This window comes from Leucoraja erinacea, chromosome 27, assembly GCF_028641065.1.
Source record: "Leucoraja erinacea ecotype New England chromosome 27, Leri_hhj_1, whole genome shotgun sequence".
NCBI classification, from domain to species: domain Eukaryota; kingdom Metazoa; phylum Chordata; class Chondrichthyes; order Rajiformes; family Rajidae; genus Leucoraja; species Leucoraja erinaceus.
Window position 1 is genome coordinate 13,557,977 of NC_073403.1, and position 22,867 is coordinate 13,580,843.

The window sequence follows — 22,867 nt, forward strand, 5'->3', positions numbered from 1 at the left end:
TTGGTGTGGCAAGCTGTTAAGATTCCAAATGAATTGTTGCCCTTCATTGCACAAGGTTTTGATTATATAATGGCAAGAATGGTCTATAATAATTTACAGCACCGGCAGTATTAGTGTGCAATTTTGCCTCGTTATGTATATTTGTCTGAGAGAAAGTGCAACAGAGGCTCATTATGCTGATTCCTCAAATGGCAATCTTATGGGGAAGATTGGCTTGACCAGGTCTGTAGCTACTAGGTTTAAAAGAATGAAAGAAGATGTCATTGAATGTACACAAATTGGACACATGTCTTCCAGCAGGGAGGATGATTTCCCTGGCTATGATGCCTGTAACCAGAGATGACAGTTCAATATATAGTTTTAAGATATTTAGAACCAAAGGTGACAAATCTATGAAATTCTCAACCTCAGAAGGCTATACAAGGCAACTGTGATTGTGTTGATTGGTGGCATGGACACGGAGTCAAACAGCCTACACCTGTTATTTTTCTATCTTCTACACTCCCAGTTAGCAAGTGTTTGAGTTTGCTCCATTGTTTCTGTTGCTAAATCCAACTTTACGGGTCAATTGTGCAGGAAGGAACTGCAAATGCAGGTTTAAACCGAAGATAGACACAAAAAACGAGTAACTTAGCGAGACAGGCAGCATCTCTGGAGAGAAGGAATGGGTGACGTTTTGGGCCATGCCCAGTCTGAAGAAGGGTCTTGACCCGAAACGTCACCCATTCCTTCTTTCCAGAAATACTCAGAAGTCCCGCTGAGTTACTCCAACTTTTTGTGTCTATTTACTGTGCAATTGGCGGACTTGTAGATGCAACATCAACTGGCACCAGTTTTTGCATTTGGGATTAAAAAATGGGATTTATTCTTTAAATGCCAGCAGTTGGTTCAACGACACTGGATTTTTAGCATCTAAATTCAGTCGAAAGTTAATTGATTTTGCACCAAATTCATTAAGTGGCAGTTGCTTGACACGTTTTTATAAATGTGGCATCTTGGGAAAATAAACATTTTGGGTATGAATACTTGTTTCCAAAATTGGAGGCTGAGGCTAACTGTACTGAACAAATTTAAAAAAGCGAGAGGAAGAGCATAACTATACCTTGTATTTATACTGTGCCTTTAAATTTGTGAAAATATCCTAAATGCCTTGGCAAGAGTTTTATCAAATTAAATTTGACAACTAACCTTAAATGGAAATCTTAAGACATATACGAGAAAAAGCTCGGAGATCTGATTTTGGAAAGTATCCTATACAAGGAGAGATTTTGAGTGGCGTTTGAACCTCTATTGCTGTTTGGAATTTGCACATTCTCCCTGTGACCCCGTGTGTTTTCTGTGGGTGCTCCAGTTTCCTCCCACATCCCAAAGACTTACAAGTTTGAAGGTTAATTGGCTTTGGTAAGTTCCACCATGATTTATAAGAAGTGTGTGAGGAACATAGAAATTAGGTGCAGGAGTAGGCCATTTGGCCCTTCGAGCCTGCACCGCCATTCAATATGATCATGGCTGATCATCCAACTCAGTATCCCGTACCTGCCTTCTCTCCATACCCTCTGATCCCCTTAGCCACAAGGGCCACATCTAACTCCTTTTTAAATATAGCCAATGAACTGGCCTCGACTACCCTCTGTGGCAGAGAGTTCCAGAGATTCACCACTCTCTGTGTGAAAAAAGTTCTTCTCATCTCGGTTTTAAAGGATTTCCCCCTTATCCTTAAGCTGTGACCCCTTGTCCTGGACTTCCCCAAGATCGGGAGCAATCTTCCTGCCTCTAGCCTGTCCCAACCCCTTAAGAATTTTGTAAGTTTCTATAAGATCCCCTCTCAATCTCCTAAATTCTATAGAGTATAAACCAAGTCTATCCAGTCTTTCTTCATAAGACAGTCCTGACATCCCAGGAATCAGTCTGGTGAACCTTCTCTGCACTCCCTCTATGGCAATAATGTCCTTCCTCAGATTTGGAGACCAAAACTGTATGCAATACTCCAGGTGTGGTCTCACCAAGACCCTGTACAACTGCAGTAGAACCTCCCTGCTCCTATACTCAAATCCTTTTGCTATGAAAGCTAACATACCATTCGCTTTCTTCACTGCCTGCTGCACTTGCATGCTTACTTTCAATGACTGGTGTACCATGACACCCAGGTCTCACTGCATCTCCCCTTTTCCTAGTCGGCCACCATTTAGATAATAGTCTGCTTTCCTGTTTTTGCCACCAAAATGGATAACCTCACATTTATCCACATTAAACTGCATCTGCCAAACATTTGCCCACTCAGAAAGAGGGATAACATGGGACTAGTGTGAACGGGTGATCAATGGTCAGCCTGAACTGGGTGGGCAGAAGGGCCTGTTTCCATGCTGATTCTTTAAACTTAAACTTTTGTGTGCAAAAGTAATAAACCAGTGAAAACTGGAGATTGTAACTATGGTAACGTCAACTTTTAAAGAGGTACCAGAGTAAAATGTACAGAAAAGGTATGATCAGAGAACATAAAGTCCCACTTGGGCGACCTAATTGGAGAGTTTAGGAGAGTTTGAAAAAAATGACATGTTGAAGACCAGCTTCGACTAGCTACAACTAACTTCGGGAAAATTGGACACCGAATAGTGGAGAGTGAAGATGACCTCCTTCGACCTACCTTCGACTGTGATGAAGACTATCTACGACTACCTTCGACTACCCTCGAATACCTACGACTAACATGCCGACCTACCACGACCTACTACAACTAAACCTACGAGTAAAAAAAGTATCAATTTTTTCCATGGTGACCTTTTTTTACTCACGGGCATTTTTCAACATGTTGAAAAATACGGCGCAACCTAGCTGAGGCTTCGAGTACGCGGGGGCCACTCTCGAGCATGAAGGAGAGTTACAAAGACCTCCTACGACCTCGTGTCGACCATGCTGCAAGTGTGAGTCGAGGGCAAACTCGCCAGAACTCGCGGATTAGGTCGTCCAAGTGGGCCAGCCCCCAAAATTTGTTTTATTTAGCTCAGCAAGAGAAGGGTTCTTGCTGGATTGTGCTTTGGGAAATAAAATTTGGCATGTAGAAAAGGGGTCAAGAGGGATAGTACATCTGAGACTAATTCAGTTAGATTTAACAGTTATAAATTGGAGCAAGAATTTTTTTATTAAGATGAGAAATTATTTAGTAAAACAATTACATGAAGATAAGTCAGAGTAAAGGGAAGAATTCAAGGAGGTGTTAATGAAGATGCAAAACAAATATGTATCCAATAAAGAAATGGTGGTGCTTCTGATTCCCTTTGAAATCTCTAGAGATTTTTACCTGATCGTTTGGACAAGAGACTAACAAATCAATAATATGAAGGCTGGCAATAAATGGTGTGCTAAAGGAGTGGGGAAATTTTGGGGGATCACACAAATCAGCATTTAGAAAAATACGAGTTTCTTAAGGTCAATCATTGTTGATTGAACTTTTTGAGGTGGTAATAAGAAGCATTTATGACAATGCCCATGGATGTTATCAAGATGTTTAGACAAATACACCCATTTGCTATTGGTCAAAAACATTTAAATCACCAAATGGAAAGTAACAAATTGGTTTGGTGACAGAATGCTAACGATTGACTGGAATTTTCATGAATGGGGAGCTGTGTACCTTAATGTTCTGCAGGGCTCAATGCAAGTTTTTTGTTTTACTTCTGTACAAATAAGGTGGCTGCAATTAAGTTTGTTGCCAATTTGAAAATAGTTGATAGTGAGAAAAGGAAGTTCTAGCCTGATCAGATTGCCACAAAAGTGGCAAATGAAATTTCTACAAAGGACAAAAAAGACTAGAGAATATATGAAGATAGATACAAAATGCTGGAGTCACTCAGTGGGACAGACAGCATGAATGGAGAGAAGGAATCATAATCGTAATTTTTTAGCCAAGTATGTTTTGCTGGAGTCACTCAAAAGCAAAAAGACACACAACTACATAAAAATTTGACATAAACATCCGCCACAGCGACTCCTCCACATTCCCAACAGTGATGAAAGGCAATAAAGTCTTATCTTCTTTCCTCCTTATCTCCCGCGGTCGCGGGAGTTGAACCATCCGCAGTCCTGGCGAAGGAAGCCCTCGCGTCAGGGCGACGGACGCTCCCGCGTCGGGGTGGTCGAAGATCCTGTGGCTTGGAGCTCCCGAAGCCGGCCCGTAACCAAGGACCGCAAGCTCCCCGATGTTAAAGTCCGCAGGCTCCCGTGGTTGGAGCTCCCAAGGTCGATCCCCAGCAAGAGGCTGCCAGCGTGGACGGAAATACGACACCGAAAAAATCGCATCTCCATAAAAAAAGTTTCCCCACCACCCCCCACATAATACAAAACTAAAGATAAACTAAAACATACATTTTACAACAAACTAAAAACACAAAGAAGGAAAAAGACGAGACAGACCGTTGGCAAGGCAGCCATCGTTCGGTGCCACCTGGGTGAAGTTTCGGGTCGAGATCCTTCAGACTGACAGTCAGAAAACTAGAGAGAGTTAGATAGAGCTCTTAGGGTTAACGGAATCAAGGGGTATGTGGGGAAGGCAGGAATGGGGTGCTTGAATGGCAGTGCTGGCTCGAAGGGCAGAATGGCCTACTCCTGCAGCTATTGTCTCTGTATCTAGTGATATGGAAAGGTAAGGTGTGAAAGCAACAGATCAAGGAGTAGACATTATTGAAGAGAAGGTGACAAGGGCAAGTCAGGAGGATAGTAAAAGGGCTCATTCCTTAAATTTTAGCCAGCCCGTTATAATGTGGGTGGGATTTTATGACGTGTCTTGGGGCGTGTTTATGCAGCTTAACTGCTTGCGTGTTAGTTTAGTTGGGAATTCGTTTTGGACAGGAGAGGGAGAAGGTTTATCCTTCGACCAGGTCAAGCATGTCAAGCCTCGTGTGAAGAAGAATACACGAGGAGTTTTCTAGTATCTGAAGCAATGCGCTGGAGTTCGAAGAAGATTGCTGGAACAAGTCGGAAAACCTTGGATGTGACAATGAGGCATACGAGCAGTAATATTAGTCAGGAGGATAGTGAAACTAGACAGAACTAGGGGAGGGGGAACAGAGACAGAGGGAAAGCAAGGATTGTTTGAAAGTAGATAAATCAATATTCATACCGCTAGGTTGTAAACTGCCCAAGAAGATATTAAGGAATGCAGAGGAACGTGGGAATCTTGAAATAATTGCCCATAAATGTCTGGAGAGAGCAGAATATGTAGATAAGATGCTTAAGAAGGCAACTGAGATCTTTGCCTTTCATTGGCTATATTTAAGAGGGAGTTAGATGTGGCCCTTGTGGCTAAGGGGATCAGAGGGTATGGAGAGAAGGCAGGTACGGGGGATACTGAGTTGGATGATCAGCCATGATCATATTGAATGGCGGTGCAGGCTCGAAGGGCCGAATGGCCTACTCCTGCACCTAATTTCTATGTTTCTATGAATGCAAAAGCTTGTGCTAGAACTGTGCAAGACATTAGCCAAGCAACAATGAGGTGCTATCTTTGATCCAAACTACAGGGAGGATGTAACAACACTGGTGAGAGTGCAGAGAAGATTTGAGGATGTTGCCAGGAATGTATTATAGTTACTGGTTACTCTGGGAGTGAAAATGGAGGGAGTAGATGAGTGGTGTTGGAGGGGATTTAGAATTAGAGGTGTTGAGAAAAATTAATTTTACTAAATGAGTGGTAGAGGGTGGAACTTGCTGCAGGGAAGAATGCAGAGGCCAAAAAATCCTCACCACATAAGGAACACCTGGAATAAGCACTTTAAAAACATGGAAACATAGAAAATAGGGGCAGGAGTAGGCCATTCTGCCTGCCAGCACTGCCATTCAATATGATCATGGCTGATCATCCAAAATCAGTACCCTGTTCCTGCTTTCTCCCTATATCCCTTGATTCTGTTAGCCCAAAGAGCAATATCTAATTCTCTCTAGAATATACTTTAAACCATAATCTGCAAGGGTATTGCTCAATCTTTGGGAGATGAGATTAAATTGGCCCATGGGTACAATAAGGAAGTGACTCTTTCAGTGGTGTAAATTTCTGTGAGTCTTGTGCATATCCCTGGGTTGTTTTCTATATTATAGTTTGGGATTTGTTATTTTGTGCTTTTTGGATGAGAAGCCAGCATCTCCCAGCTTCTATTTAAAGCCCCTAAACCACATATTTCAGCGGCACTAAAGACAGACAGTTGTATTTGTTTACTTTAAGAGTGAGGGTTTGAATATAATGCACAATGAAATGTAGTTTTGGGCTGTGACAAAATATTGATTAGCTGAGATGGAATCGAAAGGGAAGTGGAGCTTGCTGAATGTTGAATATGTCATCTTACCTTCAAGACCAAATTCCTCAATTTAAACTTGAAAGCATTCTATCTTTTATTAAAATAGCAAACCTGACTGCAGGCTTTAGTCGAAAAATGTGCCATTCAGTCTTGGTCTCCGTACATTCCTGCCGCAAAATATATCAGTTTCCTGACCAGCACAAGCTGCCTTTTGTGAAGGGAGAATCTGAAATGGTATATTGCTGCAAAATGTGTCTTTGTAAATCTGCTTGTGCTCCCTTATGGTGGTGAGAAGAGGGAGCCTAAATCCTTCCAATCCTTGGGCTGGGCTTCATTGACGAACATTCTGTGGTAGTAATTAAGGAACAGTTCAAAGCCAGCCGAAAACTAACAGATGCTTTCAGTTAAGCCGAGAGAAGCTATAGTCCATGATGAGAATATAGCGAATATTTAACATTGTCAGTGCAAACTGCCAGGTGCTTCTAAATATCTGTGAATTATGATGCTCTAAGAACACAGATAGAATATTAATAACCTAGGAAATAGGAGCAACAGTAAGCCATTTGGTTCTTTAAGTCTGCTCCAACATTCAAAATAAACACGACCGTCCTTTCACTTCAGTACCCCGCTCCTGCTGTCTGAATATCCATTAATCCCTTTAGTATTAAGTAATGTTAAGTAACATTAAGTAATATATGCAATATTTATCTGCCTCAGATATGTTTAATGACCTTTATTGCTTAAGTGGTAGAGAAGTTTTCATATTCACTATTTTCTGGATGAATATTGATCCTGATCTTGGTTCTAATCCCTCTTCATTCTTCAAAACTCGAATGATTATACTTCCAATCAACCCAAAATACCGTTTCATGTCATTCGGGAAATTTGTCCAATGAACCATTATTGCACTTCATGGCCAGAACATTCTCGTATCAAAAGGAGATGAAAACTGCTGGTTTAATTAACTTATGGCCATTAAAGATGAACAATCTGTGTTTAGGACCAAGGTGGAAAATCTTACATTTACCTATGTATAATTCTTCGATGCATTTGGCCATGGCTCAGCTTATTAAAGTCATGTTGAAGCCTCTTTGCATCCTCTTCAGAGCTCACATTCCATCACCCATTTTACCCACCAACCTTCAAGCTTTGTGTCATCCTAAACTTAGAAATAATACATTTTGGTTCCCTCAATCAGGGATATGTGATCCCTGTAGGCATCCTGTTTATTACTGCCTACCACCCAGAAAAAGATCAGTTTATTTCCAATCTGTTTCCTGTTTGTCAACAAATCCTCACTCAATGCCATTGTCACCAATCCCATGTGCTTGAATTTTTCCTCTTACAAGTGACCTTATCAGAACCCATAAGTCCAAATACACCACATCTAATTTATCTACTGGTTCTCTCACCTGCTCTATATTTACATCTTCAAAAAAAAAAGTCCATTGGATTTGCAGAGCATGATTTCTCTATCATGTCCCCATGGTGACTTTGTAGAATCCCACTAATGCTTTCCAAATATTTTTTTTCAAATATTTTTTCTACTTGTATTTAACATTTTACTCATTGCTGGTGTTTGGCTTACTAAACTGTATTTTCTCCCTTTCTCTCTTTTTTAAGTAATGTTTAAGAACTCTCTGGAATCCAAAGGATTTTGGCAGATGACTCGATGTATTCACTAATTCCAGGTGCACTTCCCCTGGGTTGCAGATTATTAGGCTATGGGGATTTATCAGTCTTCAGCTCCATTAAATTCTCTCACACCATTTCTTTAACAATGATTTCCTTTAGATTCTCCTTCTGAATAGACCCTTGTTCCTTAATGTATCTGGGAAATGCCTGTCTTTTATGAAGACAGAGCCAAAATAGGTGTTTAATTGTTCTGAAATTTCTTTGTTCTCAATTGTGATTTCCCCCTTTCTTCTGCAGAGACCTACATTTGTAACCCACAGCATTTTCTTCATCACATAAGCTTTTATGCTAATTTTTAAAAATGTTGTCAGAAGGTTAAAGCGCATGGTGCATCTTCCCTTTGTTGACATTTTTTTTTTTTCGCATGCCAAGTTTCCTTTAACTTCTATGGAAATGGAGGCATTGGAGTGCTTTCTTGGCCGTACTATTATCCCCTTAGAGATTTGATGCTTGTAAATGTTTGTATTGGTGGTTGATGAATTCCCTGTTCAAATTACGTCCCTTCCTTTGTTACAGGCATTGATTCTTTTTAAGATTGCAAGCTTTTTAGTCTTCACCTCAATTACTTTTTTTTTTGCACTTTTGCACGTGGGCACAGTTAGTAAATGTGAAATATATCAGGCTAATACAAAATATATTGCCACTAAGGGCTCTACGTTTATATGGGGAAACCTAGAGAATAGTAGATATAATTTATCATAACTGGAACTGGGACAGTAACTTCAGAAAAGCAAAGGGATTCCAAAGGATAGTTGGCTTTGCTAACACTGCTAGCAATCCGCGGTAGAGCCTATCTACCCAACCAACGTGCAAACTAACCAAATTAGTGTATAGAAAGGAACTGCATACACTGGTTTAAACCAAAGATAGACACAAAAATCTGGAGTAACTCAGCGGGACAGGCAGCATCTCTGGAGAGAAGGAATGGGTGACGTCAGTCTGAAGAAGGGTCTCAACCCAAATCGTCGCCCATTCCTTCTCTCCAGTAATGCTGCCTGAGTTATTTCAGCTTTTTGTGTCTATCTCCAAATTAATGTATGTTGAGATTAATTGGATGTATAGTCTGGAACATTCAGGCTTGGTTTGTCTGCGTAGGTCTGTACTTTTAACAGGTGAGGGGTGATTTGCTTCGTACTACCATTCCTGATAGATAGCGACAAATGTGCAGTAAAGCAAGTCTTTTCTGAAAATGCCTCTGGGTTTGGTCAAATGTAGAAAAGTACAAGGGGCTCTGTACAAGAGATTGCCAATGCTGGAATTTTGAGCAAAAAACAAAAGGCTGGCGAAACTCTATAGGTTAGGCAGCATCTGTGGAGGCAGATGGATAGTGAATGCCCTGCATCAGAACTGGGAAAAGTTGATGTTTCAGGTCCAGACCCTATCAGGGGTTGAGTTGGGTTTGGATTAGCAGGGTTTAGGTTTGTTTTACTTGTGGTTAGATTGGGAACACAATTAATTTAATTCCTAGGTAGCCCCCTAATCAGTGAATCAAAAATGATTACATTTGGCTTACCATTTTTAGCAGTCTCTGTTTTACTAGGCTAGATATAGACACCTCTATATTTTAAACTTATCAAAAAAAATGCTCATTAATGGGCTCTTTCATAATTTTCTCTCACCACTAATCTAGAAATACTTAAATTTAACAATCTGAAAAAATGTTTAGAGGGATTAATTTGAAATTGATTGAACTGTTTTATTCCCCCATTAATAAAAGTGAAACATAATCTGCTGCATTCCTAGTTTAATGAATACCGTGTCTGCTCTCATAGTTGCTGTAGATGCCTGTTGAACAGCAGAAGTTCCACACCGACGTGAACTGAATTCTGGGCATTGCCTGCTTCAGACATGGGTAAGTGTTTGAGGTCCTTTCTTTGCAACTAACCTCTTATCCTCAAATAATTTTAACTCCTTGAGGTGTATTTGATTGGAAGCAGTCTAGTGTTTAAGCATAACTGCATGGTTTTATTAAAGAGGGAAGAATCTACGGTGCTTTTTATACGTGTTAAATATCTGCTGTCATTTGAACTTTTCAGATGAGCAGGAAGCTTTAAAGTCCATCATGAAGGACCTTGTGGCCCTGCAAATGGGCCGAAGGAGCCGAATGAGCGGCTATGACAGTGTGAAGAGCAAAGGCAGCATCCATGCCAATAAGCAGGTGAGAAAATCTCTGGAATAGATTGATGTTAATATTGAAATGAAGTAATATGTTTGCATGACTGCAGGAAACCATGTTCTCATCAAAGTGCACTTCCTTTTATTGCAGAATGATGTTCGAATAAAGTTTGAACATAATGGCGAAAGAAGGTATGTAATTTTGCAATATCAATAAATTAGGACACTATAATATTTTTGTATAATCGTAAATGGGAGTCTGTCAAACACAGTTGATTCCTACTCCAAGGTTAACTTTTTTTTTAGGAATCATAAATCATATATATTTTTGGAGTTTGGCACATCTCAAAGGTAGACACAAAATGTTGGAGTAACTCAGCAGGACAGGCAACATCTCTGGAGAGAAGGAATGGGTGACGTTTCAGGTCGAGACCCGACTTCAGACTGATGTCAGGGGAGTGGGCGGGACAGAGATAGAATGTAGTCGGAGACAGTAAGACTGGTGGGGGAACTGGGAAAAGAAGAGGATGGAGAGAGGGAAAGCAAGGGCTATTTATAGCAATGTTACAAACATTTGAGATTTTAAAAATCAAGTCTGCAATTTATCCCATCAGATAAAGCACAAAAAGAAGTTTAATTTGACACCTAATTCACTTTCATATCTCAAGTATTTAAAAAGTTATGGCCATTTCCATACTCGGAAATTAGCATCTTGTTCCCTATTGATTTTCTATGGACATAACAAAGCTGTGATCGTGGACAGTCAAAAGTACATAACTTTCTTAAAAATTAAGAGAACGGAATGAAATTTTCAGTTATCATAGATTGAAGCATTCTGAAACAAATATAAAATAATCTTACTTGGATGACTGAAATTAAAGCATATAATTAGTTAGTTACCCAATTGTAGCTAATTTCAAACTTCAATTATTAGATCTAAACATCTATCCATTTCTTAATAAATGATTAACATTTTTAAATAGCCTAAGTGTCCAAATAATATTCACAAATAATTCACAATAAAACATGATTTTTAAATCTCATTTGCATTAATTTATAGGCCAAATGGAAGGAATTTAGTGTTCAATTGCTGTAAATTAAAGTCCATTTAAATCAGCTTTCTAGTGGGTTCCTGTGAACGCGCTGGTTTAGAATGTTCACATTGCAGTAGATTTGTGCCTTCAAATGCCCAGAAAAATACTGCGGGATATAATGGGCCCCAAATTAGCTACTCGCAACATTAAACTTTGTATAAAGGGATCTTAAGAAGACCTTTTTAACGTAAAAATAAACAGCCTACCTTCCGTTTTCCCCTGTATGAGGTCCGACCCGTTGTCGGCGGTCGTGGGTTTAGAGGTTAATTTTTAACCTACTATCACAAGTAAAGAAAGCCCTTAAAACTATAAATAGCTCCAGCTACGGAACCTTCCAGCGATTTTTCGTTAATAATTAACTAGGCTGAAAAACCTCGATTTGAACAGTCTAGGGAAAATCGCGTTTTAAACCCGCCCCCCTCTAAACGGCGCCAAAATCGCACACACGGGCTGGGACAGATTTTCAGCGATCTTCAGGTAGGCTTTGCAACATACCTACTATTTAAATTTAGAGAAGTCAATGTTCATACTGCTGGGGTGTAAGCTACCCAAGCGAAATAAGAGGTGCTGTTCCTCCAATTTGCACTGGGCCTCACTCTGACAATGGAGGAGGCCCAGGACAGAAAAGTCAGATTGGGAATGTGAGGGAGAGTTGATGTGCTGAGCAACCGGGTGATCAGGTATGGTAAGGCGGACTGAGCGAAGGTGTACAGCGAAACAATCGCCGAGACTGCTCTTGGTCTCATCGAAGTACAGGAGTTGACGCCTGGAACAGCGGGTATAGTAGATGAGGTTAGGAAGAGGTGCAAGTGAACCGCTGCCTCATCTGGAAAGACTGCCGGGGTCCTTGAATGGAGTCGAGGGGGGAGGTAAAGGGACAGGTGTTGCATCTCCTGTGGTTGCTGGGGAAAGTACCAGAGAAGGGGGTGGTTTGGGTGGGAAGGGACAAGTTGACCACGGAGTTGCAGAGGGGATGGTCTCTGTGGACAACAGAAAGGGGTGGAGATGGGAAGATGTGGCCAGTAGTGGGATCCCATTGGAGGTGGCAAAAATGTTGGAGGATTGTATGCTGTATGCGACGGCTGATGGGGTGTTAGGTGAGGACAAGGGGCACTTTGTCCTTGTTACAAATGGTGGAGGGGGAGCAAGAGCAGAGCTGTGGCATATCGAAGAGGCCTTAGTGAGAGGCTCATCTATAATGGGAGGGGAACGTCCGTTTCCTAAATAATAACGACAACTCCGATGACCTGGTATGGAAAACCTCATGCTGGATGCAGATGCAGCGTAGATGGAGGAACTGGGAGTAGGGGATGGAGTCTTTACAGGAAACAGGGTGGGAAGAAGTGTAGTCAAGATAGTTATGGGAGTCAGTGGGTTTGTAATAGATGAAGTTTGAGAAGTCAATCTTTTTCCTTCTTACGCATTTTGGCACTTCTCAAGATGTGTTAATAATTGCATGAGTTCTGAGCTTAGAATATTCAACAAAATAGATTTTCTTTGTTGCCTTCCACAAATTTGCACCGTTGATTTCACCAGACCTTTTTAGGGGCTCCATCCTTTTGCCGAGGTGACAACGTATTTTATTGTTTTCCAGAATTTTATTAACTCCGGTAAACTTTTTACTCAATTTTTCTGGAGTATTCGAGTTACAAATATCTAAAATCTATTGTGCTCCGAAAGTATTCGGTAACGGATGCGACACTATCCTTTTGTGTTACGAACGCCAAAGGCTCGCCCCATTCTGAGTGAAGAAATTGTATCTTCGGTCCTGAATGGTCAACCCTTTAATTTTAGACTGATCTCTGTCTAGACACCCCAGCTGGAGGAAGCATCATTTCTGCCTCCACCCGCGAGCAATTTGATATCATCTTTCATTCTTCTTAACTCAAATGAGCTTAGAGCCAGTCTGTTTAATCATTATTAAGATATACTCACCATACCAAGAAACATTCTAGTAAACCTGTGGTGCACTTCCTTAATTTTAAGTCTATCCTTCCTTAAGTTGCGAGACCAGTCCTGTAGACATAAGAAACTGCAGATGCTGGAATCGTAAGCAAAACACAGAGTATTGGATGAACTCAGCAGGTCAGGGTGCATCTATTGAGGGAATGGACAGACAATATTTAGGAACTGGACCCTTCAGGTGACCTGTAACCAATATTCCAGATACATTTTCACCTAGGATCTGTAGCAAAATATCTTTATTCTTGTATTTTAAAATGAAGACTGTCTGCATTGTAGAGAGCATACAGAGTTAAAACCTGGGTTAATGAATCTCTACCATGAGCGATCAGTGTCCCTAGACATGAACCTGCCCCCTTCTCAGTCTTGTGAAACAAAACTCGAGCACCAGTCTCTGAGCCTTGCTCACTTTTCTGATTGCTTGCCCCAGGCCAGATAATAATCTAGAAATTTTGAAACTTCGCTGTTCTGCTTTATAATTTGGATCTCATCAACTTTGAGCCATGGCTATCGGCTTCTACATACCACAGCTGAAAAACATGCACTGCAATGCTCTGCTTTATTTAAAGTAGTCATTTTGATTTCCCCTGTTTTACCCTTATCTCAACAAAATTCCTACACTGTATTCCTAAGCTACACTCAGAGGGTACCGTGCTTTTTAAAATAACTTTTCATTATATTGGTTGTGTCCTTAAATTACTTTCCAGTGTAACATTCTTTCCGTGACATGAATTCAATGCCCCATGTCTAGCTGGTTGCCAAATTACCTGGGAGTCTAAGTTTACTTGTTTACCACTTCAATCAAAAATTATGAGGTTAAGACAAATTCCACACTAATGTCAATAAATGCTTTATGAAAATAAACTTTTCAAAATATACACTATGTATGCTGCACTTTGAAAGACCATGCTAAAAAAAGACACTATTCTTTTGGTGGTGCATTTCCAAATGCAACTATCCTCTATTCAATAATGAGCTCTCTCATCCCTGGAGTTTCCTGGTGACTCATTTCTGTAACTGTAACTGCTGATGCTTTACAGCTGAAATAAAACAGAAAATGCTGGAAATATTCATAAAATAAGTTCTGATATTTTATCAACCTGAAGCATTAACACTTTCTCCCTCAGCGACATCTGCATGATCATCCCGAGTGTTTACTATTTTAAATCACTTCAACTTCCTTTTTAAGGCATCTACTGATGTGATGCTCCGAACTGTCCACAATATAACAAATGAAATAGAAACCGTGAGAGCAAAGTTCTAATGTGATCTTTTTTGCTTTTGTATTCTGTTCTTTTAATTATGAATAGCAGTAAACTGGAAGGTTTATTTATCATTTTATGAATGCCATATTTTCAAGTATTTTTTTTAACCAAGTAATCATATTATTCTGCCTGAACTAAGTGTTGAGCCTTCCTGAGGTGTCGTGGGCCTAACTCAAGGAAACGCCAGTGAAGGGAGGTGTCCACTTGATATCCCCAATTATATGCATCTACACGATCATTTTTTAAAATGTGCTTGTTAACATGTAGGTAACTGATTATTGCATATGTCCGTAGCATAAGTTTGTATAATCAATTTAGATAGTGCTTTGGGCTTGGTTTTCTTGGTTGTTCACTTATGCTGGTGTTATAGTGCAAGTACATTGTGTTTTCATTGTAATTTAATGGGGAGGAGAAATGCAAGCCATTTATTGTTATTTTTTTAAATAGTGTAAATACATATTTTGCTTGTTCAAGGACTTCTGAGAGCACAACAGATCATAACAGGATTAGAGTTATAGAGCTCTGCAACATGGAAACAGCCTCTTTGGACAAACCTGTCCATGCTGATCAAGTTGGCATGTTGAGCTAATGCCATTAGCCTATATTTTGGCCCATATCCCTTTAAACCCTTGTTTATTATGTCATATTATTTACACAAAATACACTATAATCAAAATCCATTATAAAGAGGTACATTAAAACAAGACTTTACCCTAATGTAAATGGCATAATTACCCTGCTAATTGCAGACTTGGTATTGCTACATGCTGTAATTTCAACCATTGTGTAATATTGATCTCCCTTGTATTTTACTGAGTGCTTTGTTTTATGTTTCACTGAGTTGCACAGAACTTGAGTTTGATAATCACACTAAGTAGATAGACCTCAGAAATGTATTAGCCTACCTTGGGCTAGGACTAGAGGGTAGGATATAAATCTTAGTGTAAAACAGTTCAGCATTGAATGGGATTAGGTGAATCCTATGATTCTTTGTCAAGAGAGTTTAAGAGAGCATTGACAATGGAAATAAAACAACCAGTGCGAAGTTAATGCCCATGACTTCATCACAAAGCTGAAGGCTCTGAACTGAGGTGCGGAGCGTACTTAACAATAAGGTGGACACAAAATGCTGGAGTAACTCCGCGGGACAGGCAGCATCTCTGGGGAGAAGGAATGGGTGACGATTCAGGTCGAGACCCTTCTTCAGACTTAACAATAATGTTGTGCATTCCGTTCTCAACAAATAAACATATAAACTCTGATCTTCAAATGTATTTAGTAATCTAGTTATGTTTTGCATTAAATTTTGCATAGTTTGTATATTAAGACGGCAAATATTTGTCTAAGGAGTGCATTTCACAAGGGGTGGGGGTATAGTATTGATTCAGTCAGATTCCCTGCCAAGTGAAATACCTTGGCTGGCAAAATAGTCAAGTATTTTTGTTCAATTGCTTTGTTATAATTTTAATATTGATAAGATTGTTTAGGGAGAAAAAATACATAATGTTAGTTCAGAGTTTATACGGGAACTGGTGACATTCAAGTGTGAGGTTAATGGCTGGGTCAGATTGTCACACTCATTGTGTTACATTTGGAACAGGCAATGTGGTTTGAGCAGGGATGCCATTATCCAACCACAGAAATGCAAGGTAGATGGAAGGAATTGGGGCTCAAGCACATAATTAAAAAACTTAAAAACAAAGTTTGCCATTGAATTGTGCACTAGAGTTGAGAAGCATGTATTCATTTCCGAACATTTACAATGTGTGTTCTGAAAACAATTGCATCAGTAATTGCATCAACTATGCAAAACATGGGGAAATGTGAAAAACAAATTTGACCGACAAGAAGTAGAAGGCACTGGAATGCTTCTACTTCGAATATTTGTTTGGCAGCAGTCTTTATGATTTGAAGGTAAAAGTGGAAGGGTGACCTGGTTTTAAGATTAATTAACTGTATGTTGATATTGAACCATACATCAGAAGATCTGAATCCTAACTAACGTTCACTTATCACCATTACGCACACTAAATTTTCATTGCTCCCTGTTGAACACTGCCTCAAATTAAATATTTTCTTTATGTAAAAATCTCTCCAAGGCTTTATCCTGCCTGTTTTCTATAACCCTCACCAATCATACAAGTATAATCCTCTGATTTTGGCATCCTGCCCCTTTCTCACTTTCATCCATTTACCATTGGTTTTCATAAACTTAGCACCCTTAGCCCTAACCGATGGAATTCATGCCATAGCTTCATTTCCTGCTGGAATTCATGCCTCCTTCACTTGTGGGGATACCCTTGATAGCTAGGTCATGGTAGATCACACTACTCCTTTTGCTTTGGTTACACAAGAGATGCCCACATTGACACATCAGATATGTATAGGGGTCAAGAAAAGAGTTGGACTGATATGGAAATCACAGAAACCTAAAATCTCACAGAATGAGATCACCACAGACCATTATGTCTCCATTTGCTTTTGTCATGATTTTGAACACCTTCATTGATTTTTTTTCTCTAAAACCTGTCTAAAGAGAATAAACACAATCTCTCCACATTTACAGTTCTGATGCAATAAAGACTGAGACGTACTCAGCAGGTCAGACCACGTCTGTAGATATTGAGGTGTGGTCAAAGTTCCAGGTCAATTACCACATATTCTGATGAAAGCTCTCCAACCTGAAAGAAACTGCATTTCTTAAATGCTGTCTGATCGGAGTAATTTCAGCAATTTTGTATTGGTTTTAGTTTTCACTTATTAGCAAAATTCTGCTGCTCCTAAAACTCTACTGCACCTACATAAAAATTGGCACCCTTCCAAAACCATGTTCTGTTTTCCACCAGAACCATGTTTCAAAAAATATACCTGTACTACCTTACCTTTTTAAGTTGCAAACTTAGTTTATAACATTTTAAAAGAGTGTTTAAATAGTATGTATCTTTCATGTCCTGTGTGTTTAATTGTCACTGAGCTGTTAATGCTGTTTAGCTACCTATTATTGTTGAAATTGAAGCAGTCAAAGTTTCAACTGTCTTGAATTGTGTTTTAACATTTTTTTTTGTCCTCTTATCAGAATCATACAATTCAGCCGTCCAGTCAAATATGATGAACTGCACCAAAAAGTCAAAACAGTATTTGGGCAGCTAATGGACTTAAACTACACGAACAATGAGGTAATTACAGGCTCAAACTACTTTTACACTTTTTTATTTCCTCAATTGAACCTAATGTCTTTGTCTGTTCATTCTTCCCCATTGTACTCTACTTTCTGGAAATTTCTCACCTCTACAAGTATCTGTTAAATAATTTAGTTTGTGAGTGGCCCGTATGCTCTCTGAATCTTCCCCTCTCTGGCCAGCATCTTGTCATCGATTTCTCCTCGTCATTCTCTTCCTTTTTCATTTCTCACCCATTTTTCACTTTTTTTTAAAGATGTTATTCCATTCTTTTTTTTTAATAGATGTTTTAATATTCTCATTCCACAATCGGTCTCATATGATATCTTTTTTTTTCTTTCCCAACATTCTTCATAAGTTAATTTATTGTCACATACACCAATTGGTGTAGTGAAATTCACTGGCCAGGCCAGTCATACAATTTAAGAAAGCAACAGACTCAAATAAACATGTTTTAACATAAACATCCATCACGGTGACTCCTACACATTCTTCACTGTGATGGAAGGTGAAAATAAAGTTCTTGAATGAGTTATTACAATCTGGCCATATGATCATTTCACCGCACGCGCTGCATTTCCCCAGAGATGCTTGTACCTTAATCTCTCCAGCCTTTGCCTCTCGTCTGCAATAATTATTCTGCAGTTGCAGTCTGTTTTTACGTGTCAAATGTGACTATATCTCTCCTCACAATTCATGACTCCAGGTTATCGGCTCTATACCTCTTGCCAGTAAGAAATCCTGGACAAGTCATAGTTTCCTGCAACTTCACTTCAGCTCTTGCCCTGTTGCAAACTGTACCTTTTTGTACAAAATGTAATTCCATTCTCTCTGGCTTCTTCAGGCTTGCCCTTGAATAATACATTGGGCTTTTAACATCAAATCTGCCTCTACCAGATGGACCACTTTCAAAGAAAAAACATTCTAATTTCCAATATCTTTTAACTTCTAAATGCATATCAGAATAATGGTTGGTGAGCTGAAAGTGACAATAGGGATGCAATACACTGATTCTATAACAAGGAGTGTTTAGCAGGTTTTAAGAGAAGTGTTGAAACAAATGTTGATCGTGAGGAGCTTGGTGATCTGTAAGCAGGTTTGCACAGTTGAAATGAACCATATTTTAGTGGGGTTTTGATTTCAATCTGGGTTTCAGCCTTGGGGGTAGCAGCTTTCAGGGCTACTGCATGAATGGAGAAGTTCTGAACTTATTGGCTGGTTTCCACCATTGATTTTCCATCCATATTCTGTCACTGGAATCTAGTAGCAGAGTAAGAGATTGCTGAGATATTTCAGCATTTAAACCAGGGAATCTGATCTCATCTTTTGATTGTAAAGGAAGGTAAGGATTTTATTTTTTTTTTAAGTCCAATCATTTTGTGGGGTATTGACTGGCCAACCCCATATTGCCATCAGGTGGTCTGCAATAATTATTCCTGCAATACAGAGATGCTTGTACCTTAATCTCTCCAGCCTTTGCCTCTCGTCTGCAATAATTATTCTGCAGTTGCAGTCTGTTTTTACGTGTCAAATGTGACTATATCTCTCCTCACAATTCATGACTCCGGGTTATCGGCTCTATACCTCTTGCCAGTAAGAAATCCTGGACAAGTCATAGTTTCCTGCAACTTCACTTCAGCTCTTGCCCTGTTGCAAACTGTACCTTTTTGTACAAAATGTAATTCCATTCTCTCTGGCTTCTTCAGGCTTGCCCTTGAATAATACATTGGGCTTTTAACATCAAATCTGCCTCTACCAGATGGACCACTTTCAAAGAAAAAACATTCTAATTTCCAATATCTTTTAACTTCTAAATGCATATCAGAATAATGGTTGGTGAGCTGAAAGTGACAATAGGGATGCAATACACTGATTCTATAACAAGGAGTGTTTAGCAGGTTATAAGAGAAGTGTTGAAACAAATGTTGATCGTGAGGAGCATGGTGATCTATAATCAGTGTTGCACAGTTGAAATGAACCATATTTTAGTTGGGTTTTGATTTCAATCTGGGTTTCAGCCTTGGGGGTAGCAGCTTTCAGGGCTACTGCATGAATGGAGAAGTTCTGAACTTATTGGCTGGTTTCCACCATTGATTTTCCATCCATATTCTGTCACTGGAATCTAGTAGCAGAGTAAGAGATTGCTGAGATATTTCAGCATTTAAACCAGGGAATCTGATCTCATCTCTTGATTCTGTGAGAAAGAAGGGTAAGGATTTTTTTTTTTTTTTTAATTAGTTTTTTTTATTTTTTTTGTAAATGTGTTTTAATTGGGTGGGGTTTGACTGGCCAACCAATATCTCCATCAGGTGGATCACTTTTGATAAAAACGTTCTAATATCCAGTATCTTTTAAGAGCCAAATACAGATAAGAATTGTGGTCAGTGAGCTGAAAGTGACAATGAGAATGCAATACGCTAATTCTATAGCAAGGAGTTATATCTCAGCTTCCCTAGTATTTCCAGGTAAATTAAGCTCCTTACCCCCAGAATTATTTTGGTAAATTTCCTCTGCACATGATCCAAGCTGCCTTATCTTTTCTAGTGTCCAGAATATTTTGGTTGTGATCGATCAAGTCATAGAGTAATACAGCACAGAACCAGGCACTTGTGCCCAACTCATCCATGCAGGCCAAAATGCTCCATCTAAGCAAGTCAAATTTGCCAGTGGTTAGCCCATTACTCTCAATACCTTTCCTATTAATGTACCTGCCCAAATGTCTTGTAATGCTATTATTGTATCCGCCTCAACTAAGTCAGAGGGCAGCTTATTCCATATACCTATACCTACCCCCCCCCCCCCCCCCTCCTGTCTTAAACCTCTAGTTCTTGATTCCCAACCGTGGGAAAAAGACTGAGCATTCATCCTGCCATAGTGCATCATGATTTTATATACCTCCATGAGAACATCCTCGCTGTCCTGTGGAATTTAAGTTCTAACCGACCCAACCTCTCTCTGTACCTCAGGCTCTCGAATCCTGGCAACATACTCTAAAATCTCAGCACTTTCCAATTTAATGGAGATCTTTTCTATAGCAACGTGACCAAAACTGAACATAATACTCTAAATACGTCCTAACAAATGCCTTGCACAACTGTAACATAACGTCCAAATTTCTGAACTCAATTCTCTGACTGATGAAAGCCAGCGTGCTGAAAATCTTTACCACCATGTCATCATCATCATCGGTGGTCACTCAAAACGAGTATGACTGTCCTCTCATGGAGGATGCCTGTGCGTGACTTTGTTTAACGTGGGGAGACTGGTGCACAGACAGCCACCACACGGTCCTTGACAGATCTGGGTCACAATCCTGTGGCATGGAATCCAAGACAGCCTTCTGCTGCCTTCATCCGCATTCCCAGCTGTTGTGACACTCCACTAAAGTCAGCCATCATCCTCCGCCTGTTCCACCGTTGAGGTTGTGGTTGGATTGCTCTTTGTCAGAGACCTCCCCCTTGACCTTACCGCCATTGGTGGCCCTACCAGGAGCATAGCTCCAGACGTCATCGCTCTCAGGATCTCAGGACCACACAAGCTTCTCCACCATGACAAGGTGAAAATCCATGGCGAAGACTGGTGACTGGTTAGCATGCAACAAAAGCTTTTCACTATTCCTCGGTACACATGACAATAAACTAAACTAAATGTACCCACAGTACCACTGCTCCAAAAGGAAAGGTATTGTGGACAGCATCTGCCACTCACCAGGTCTCTGAATTCCCATCTGTTTTATTTTCTCCTGATTCCTGAAGGGCATGTCCTCGTTGTATGTATAGAAACTGGTGATGTTGTCCAGCGCACGGAACCTGGGTCTGCTGGTGTCCCAGCGTTTCCTGCAATTCCCGGAGGCATAGCTTAGTTTAGTTTAGAGATAGTGCAGAAACAGGCCCTTCGGCCCACTGAGTCCACTGTGCAGTGACAGTCTCTTAGGACTTCTCAAGGTTTTAACCCCCGATAGTGACTAATTTGCTGACCATGGTTCAGAAGGTAATCTTACGCATTTCACGAGCTCTCCACGAGACATTCAAAGCCGTCAAAAGATGAATATTCCGGAAACAGTCTCTTGATTAATAGTTTATTTATTGTGGTAGTACAAAACAGTAAAATCACTTATAAAAACTTCTTCTTGTATAAGTACATCGTCTTCCAGCATATATACGTTTCATTCGTGATCATGGTCGAAAACTATATCTTCCCCATGGTCTTCATCGAACTAAACTATCTGGAAGTCTGTGCCAGAATCCTAGCCACAAACACGCCCAAGACTAGGTATAAATCCCACCCACATAATTACTGGCAGATAAAAATTAAAGGTAACCAGACATGATTACAATAAACCTTCTAAGCTAAATGGCTTCTACGCACCGTATCTACTTGCAACACCACTTTCAGGGAACTATGTCTGTGTTCTCCTATATACCTCTGCTTTGCAATGCTTGCCAGGGCCTCGCCACTCACTGTAATGATCCTACCCTGATTTTGACTTCATAAACATCCAACACTTTGTACTCGTCTAAATTGAACTCCTTTTGCTATTCCTCAGCTCACTTGCTCAGCTGTTAAAGATCCTGTTGTAATTCTTAAGTACAGTCTGAAGGACGGGGTCTTGACCTGAAACGCCACCCATTCCTTCTCCCCAGAGATGCTGCCTGTCCCGCTAAGTAACTCCAGCTTTTTGTGTCTATCTTAATTCTTAATAGTTTGATCATTTGACACCACCAATTTTTTTTAGTGTATGTTGTGTAAAGTTTCTTCATGACTCATGGCTCACTTTTGTGCGATTGCATATATCTATTCTGATTGGGTTTGGTTCTCTCCCAGTTGTTAATTCCTTTACGAAACCAGGATGATCTTGACAAAGCCATTGATCTGCTTGATCGAAGCTTCAGTATGAAGAGCCTGAAAATCTTGCTTGTAGCTCGGGAGAAAAACCACGTAAGTGATCTTGTTTTCCTTTTCAAGATCCTGATTCTGAAATTGATTTAACAAAATAAATAATGGGAAATCATTTGTGGAAATGTTAGGTGGTAATTTGAGTTTTGTTGTAAAAAAAAATGTTTCATTCATAATTTTTGAGAAAAATCTATATTATAAATGTCCATTATACAATCTCTCAGATTATATGAGATTGGCACGCCAGGAAATCACAGTTGCTAGCTGAAAGTGTGACATGGTAAAAACATTGCAGTAAAGCTGCCAGAGTTCCTTCAGAATGCTGCAGTTCAGTTTATTCAATAATTTGTTGTTATTGTACATGTGTCAACCAC

General features: G+C 39.8%; 1 protein-coding gene across 1 annotated transcript in view; it reads left to right on the forward strand.

Moving 5' to 3' along the window:
• map3k3 (mitogen-activated protein kinase kinase kinase 3) overlaps positions 1 to 22,867 on the forward strand; it is a 100,891-nt gene that overhangs the window by 14,343 nt on the left and 63,681 nt on the right. Inside the window, exons 2-6 of the mRNA XM_055657091.1 lie at positions 9,755 to 9,834; positions 10,019 to 10,140; positions 10,249 to 10,289; positions 17,495 to 17,594; positions 22,422 to 22,535. Coding sequence (XP_055513066.1) covers positions 9,831 to 9,834; positions 10,019 to 10,140; positions 10,249 to 10,289; positions 17,495 to 17,594; positions 22,422 to 22,535 — 381 coding nt within the window. The 5' untranslated portion in view covers positions 9,755 to 9,830. The remainder of the gene's footprint in view (positions 1 to 9,754; positions 9,835 to 10,018; positions 10,141 to 10,248; positions 10,290 to 17,494; positions 17,595 to 22,421; positions 22,536 to 22,867) is intronic.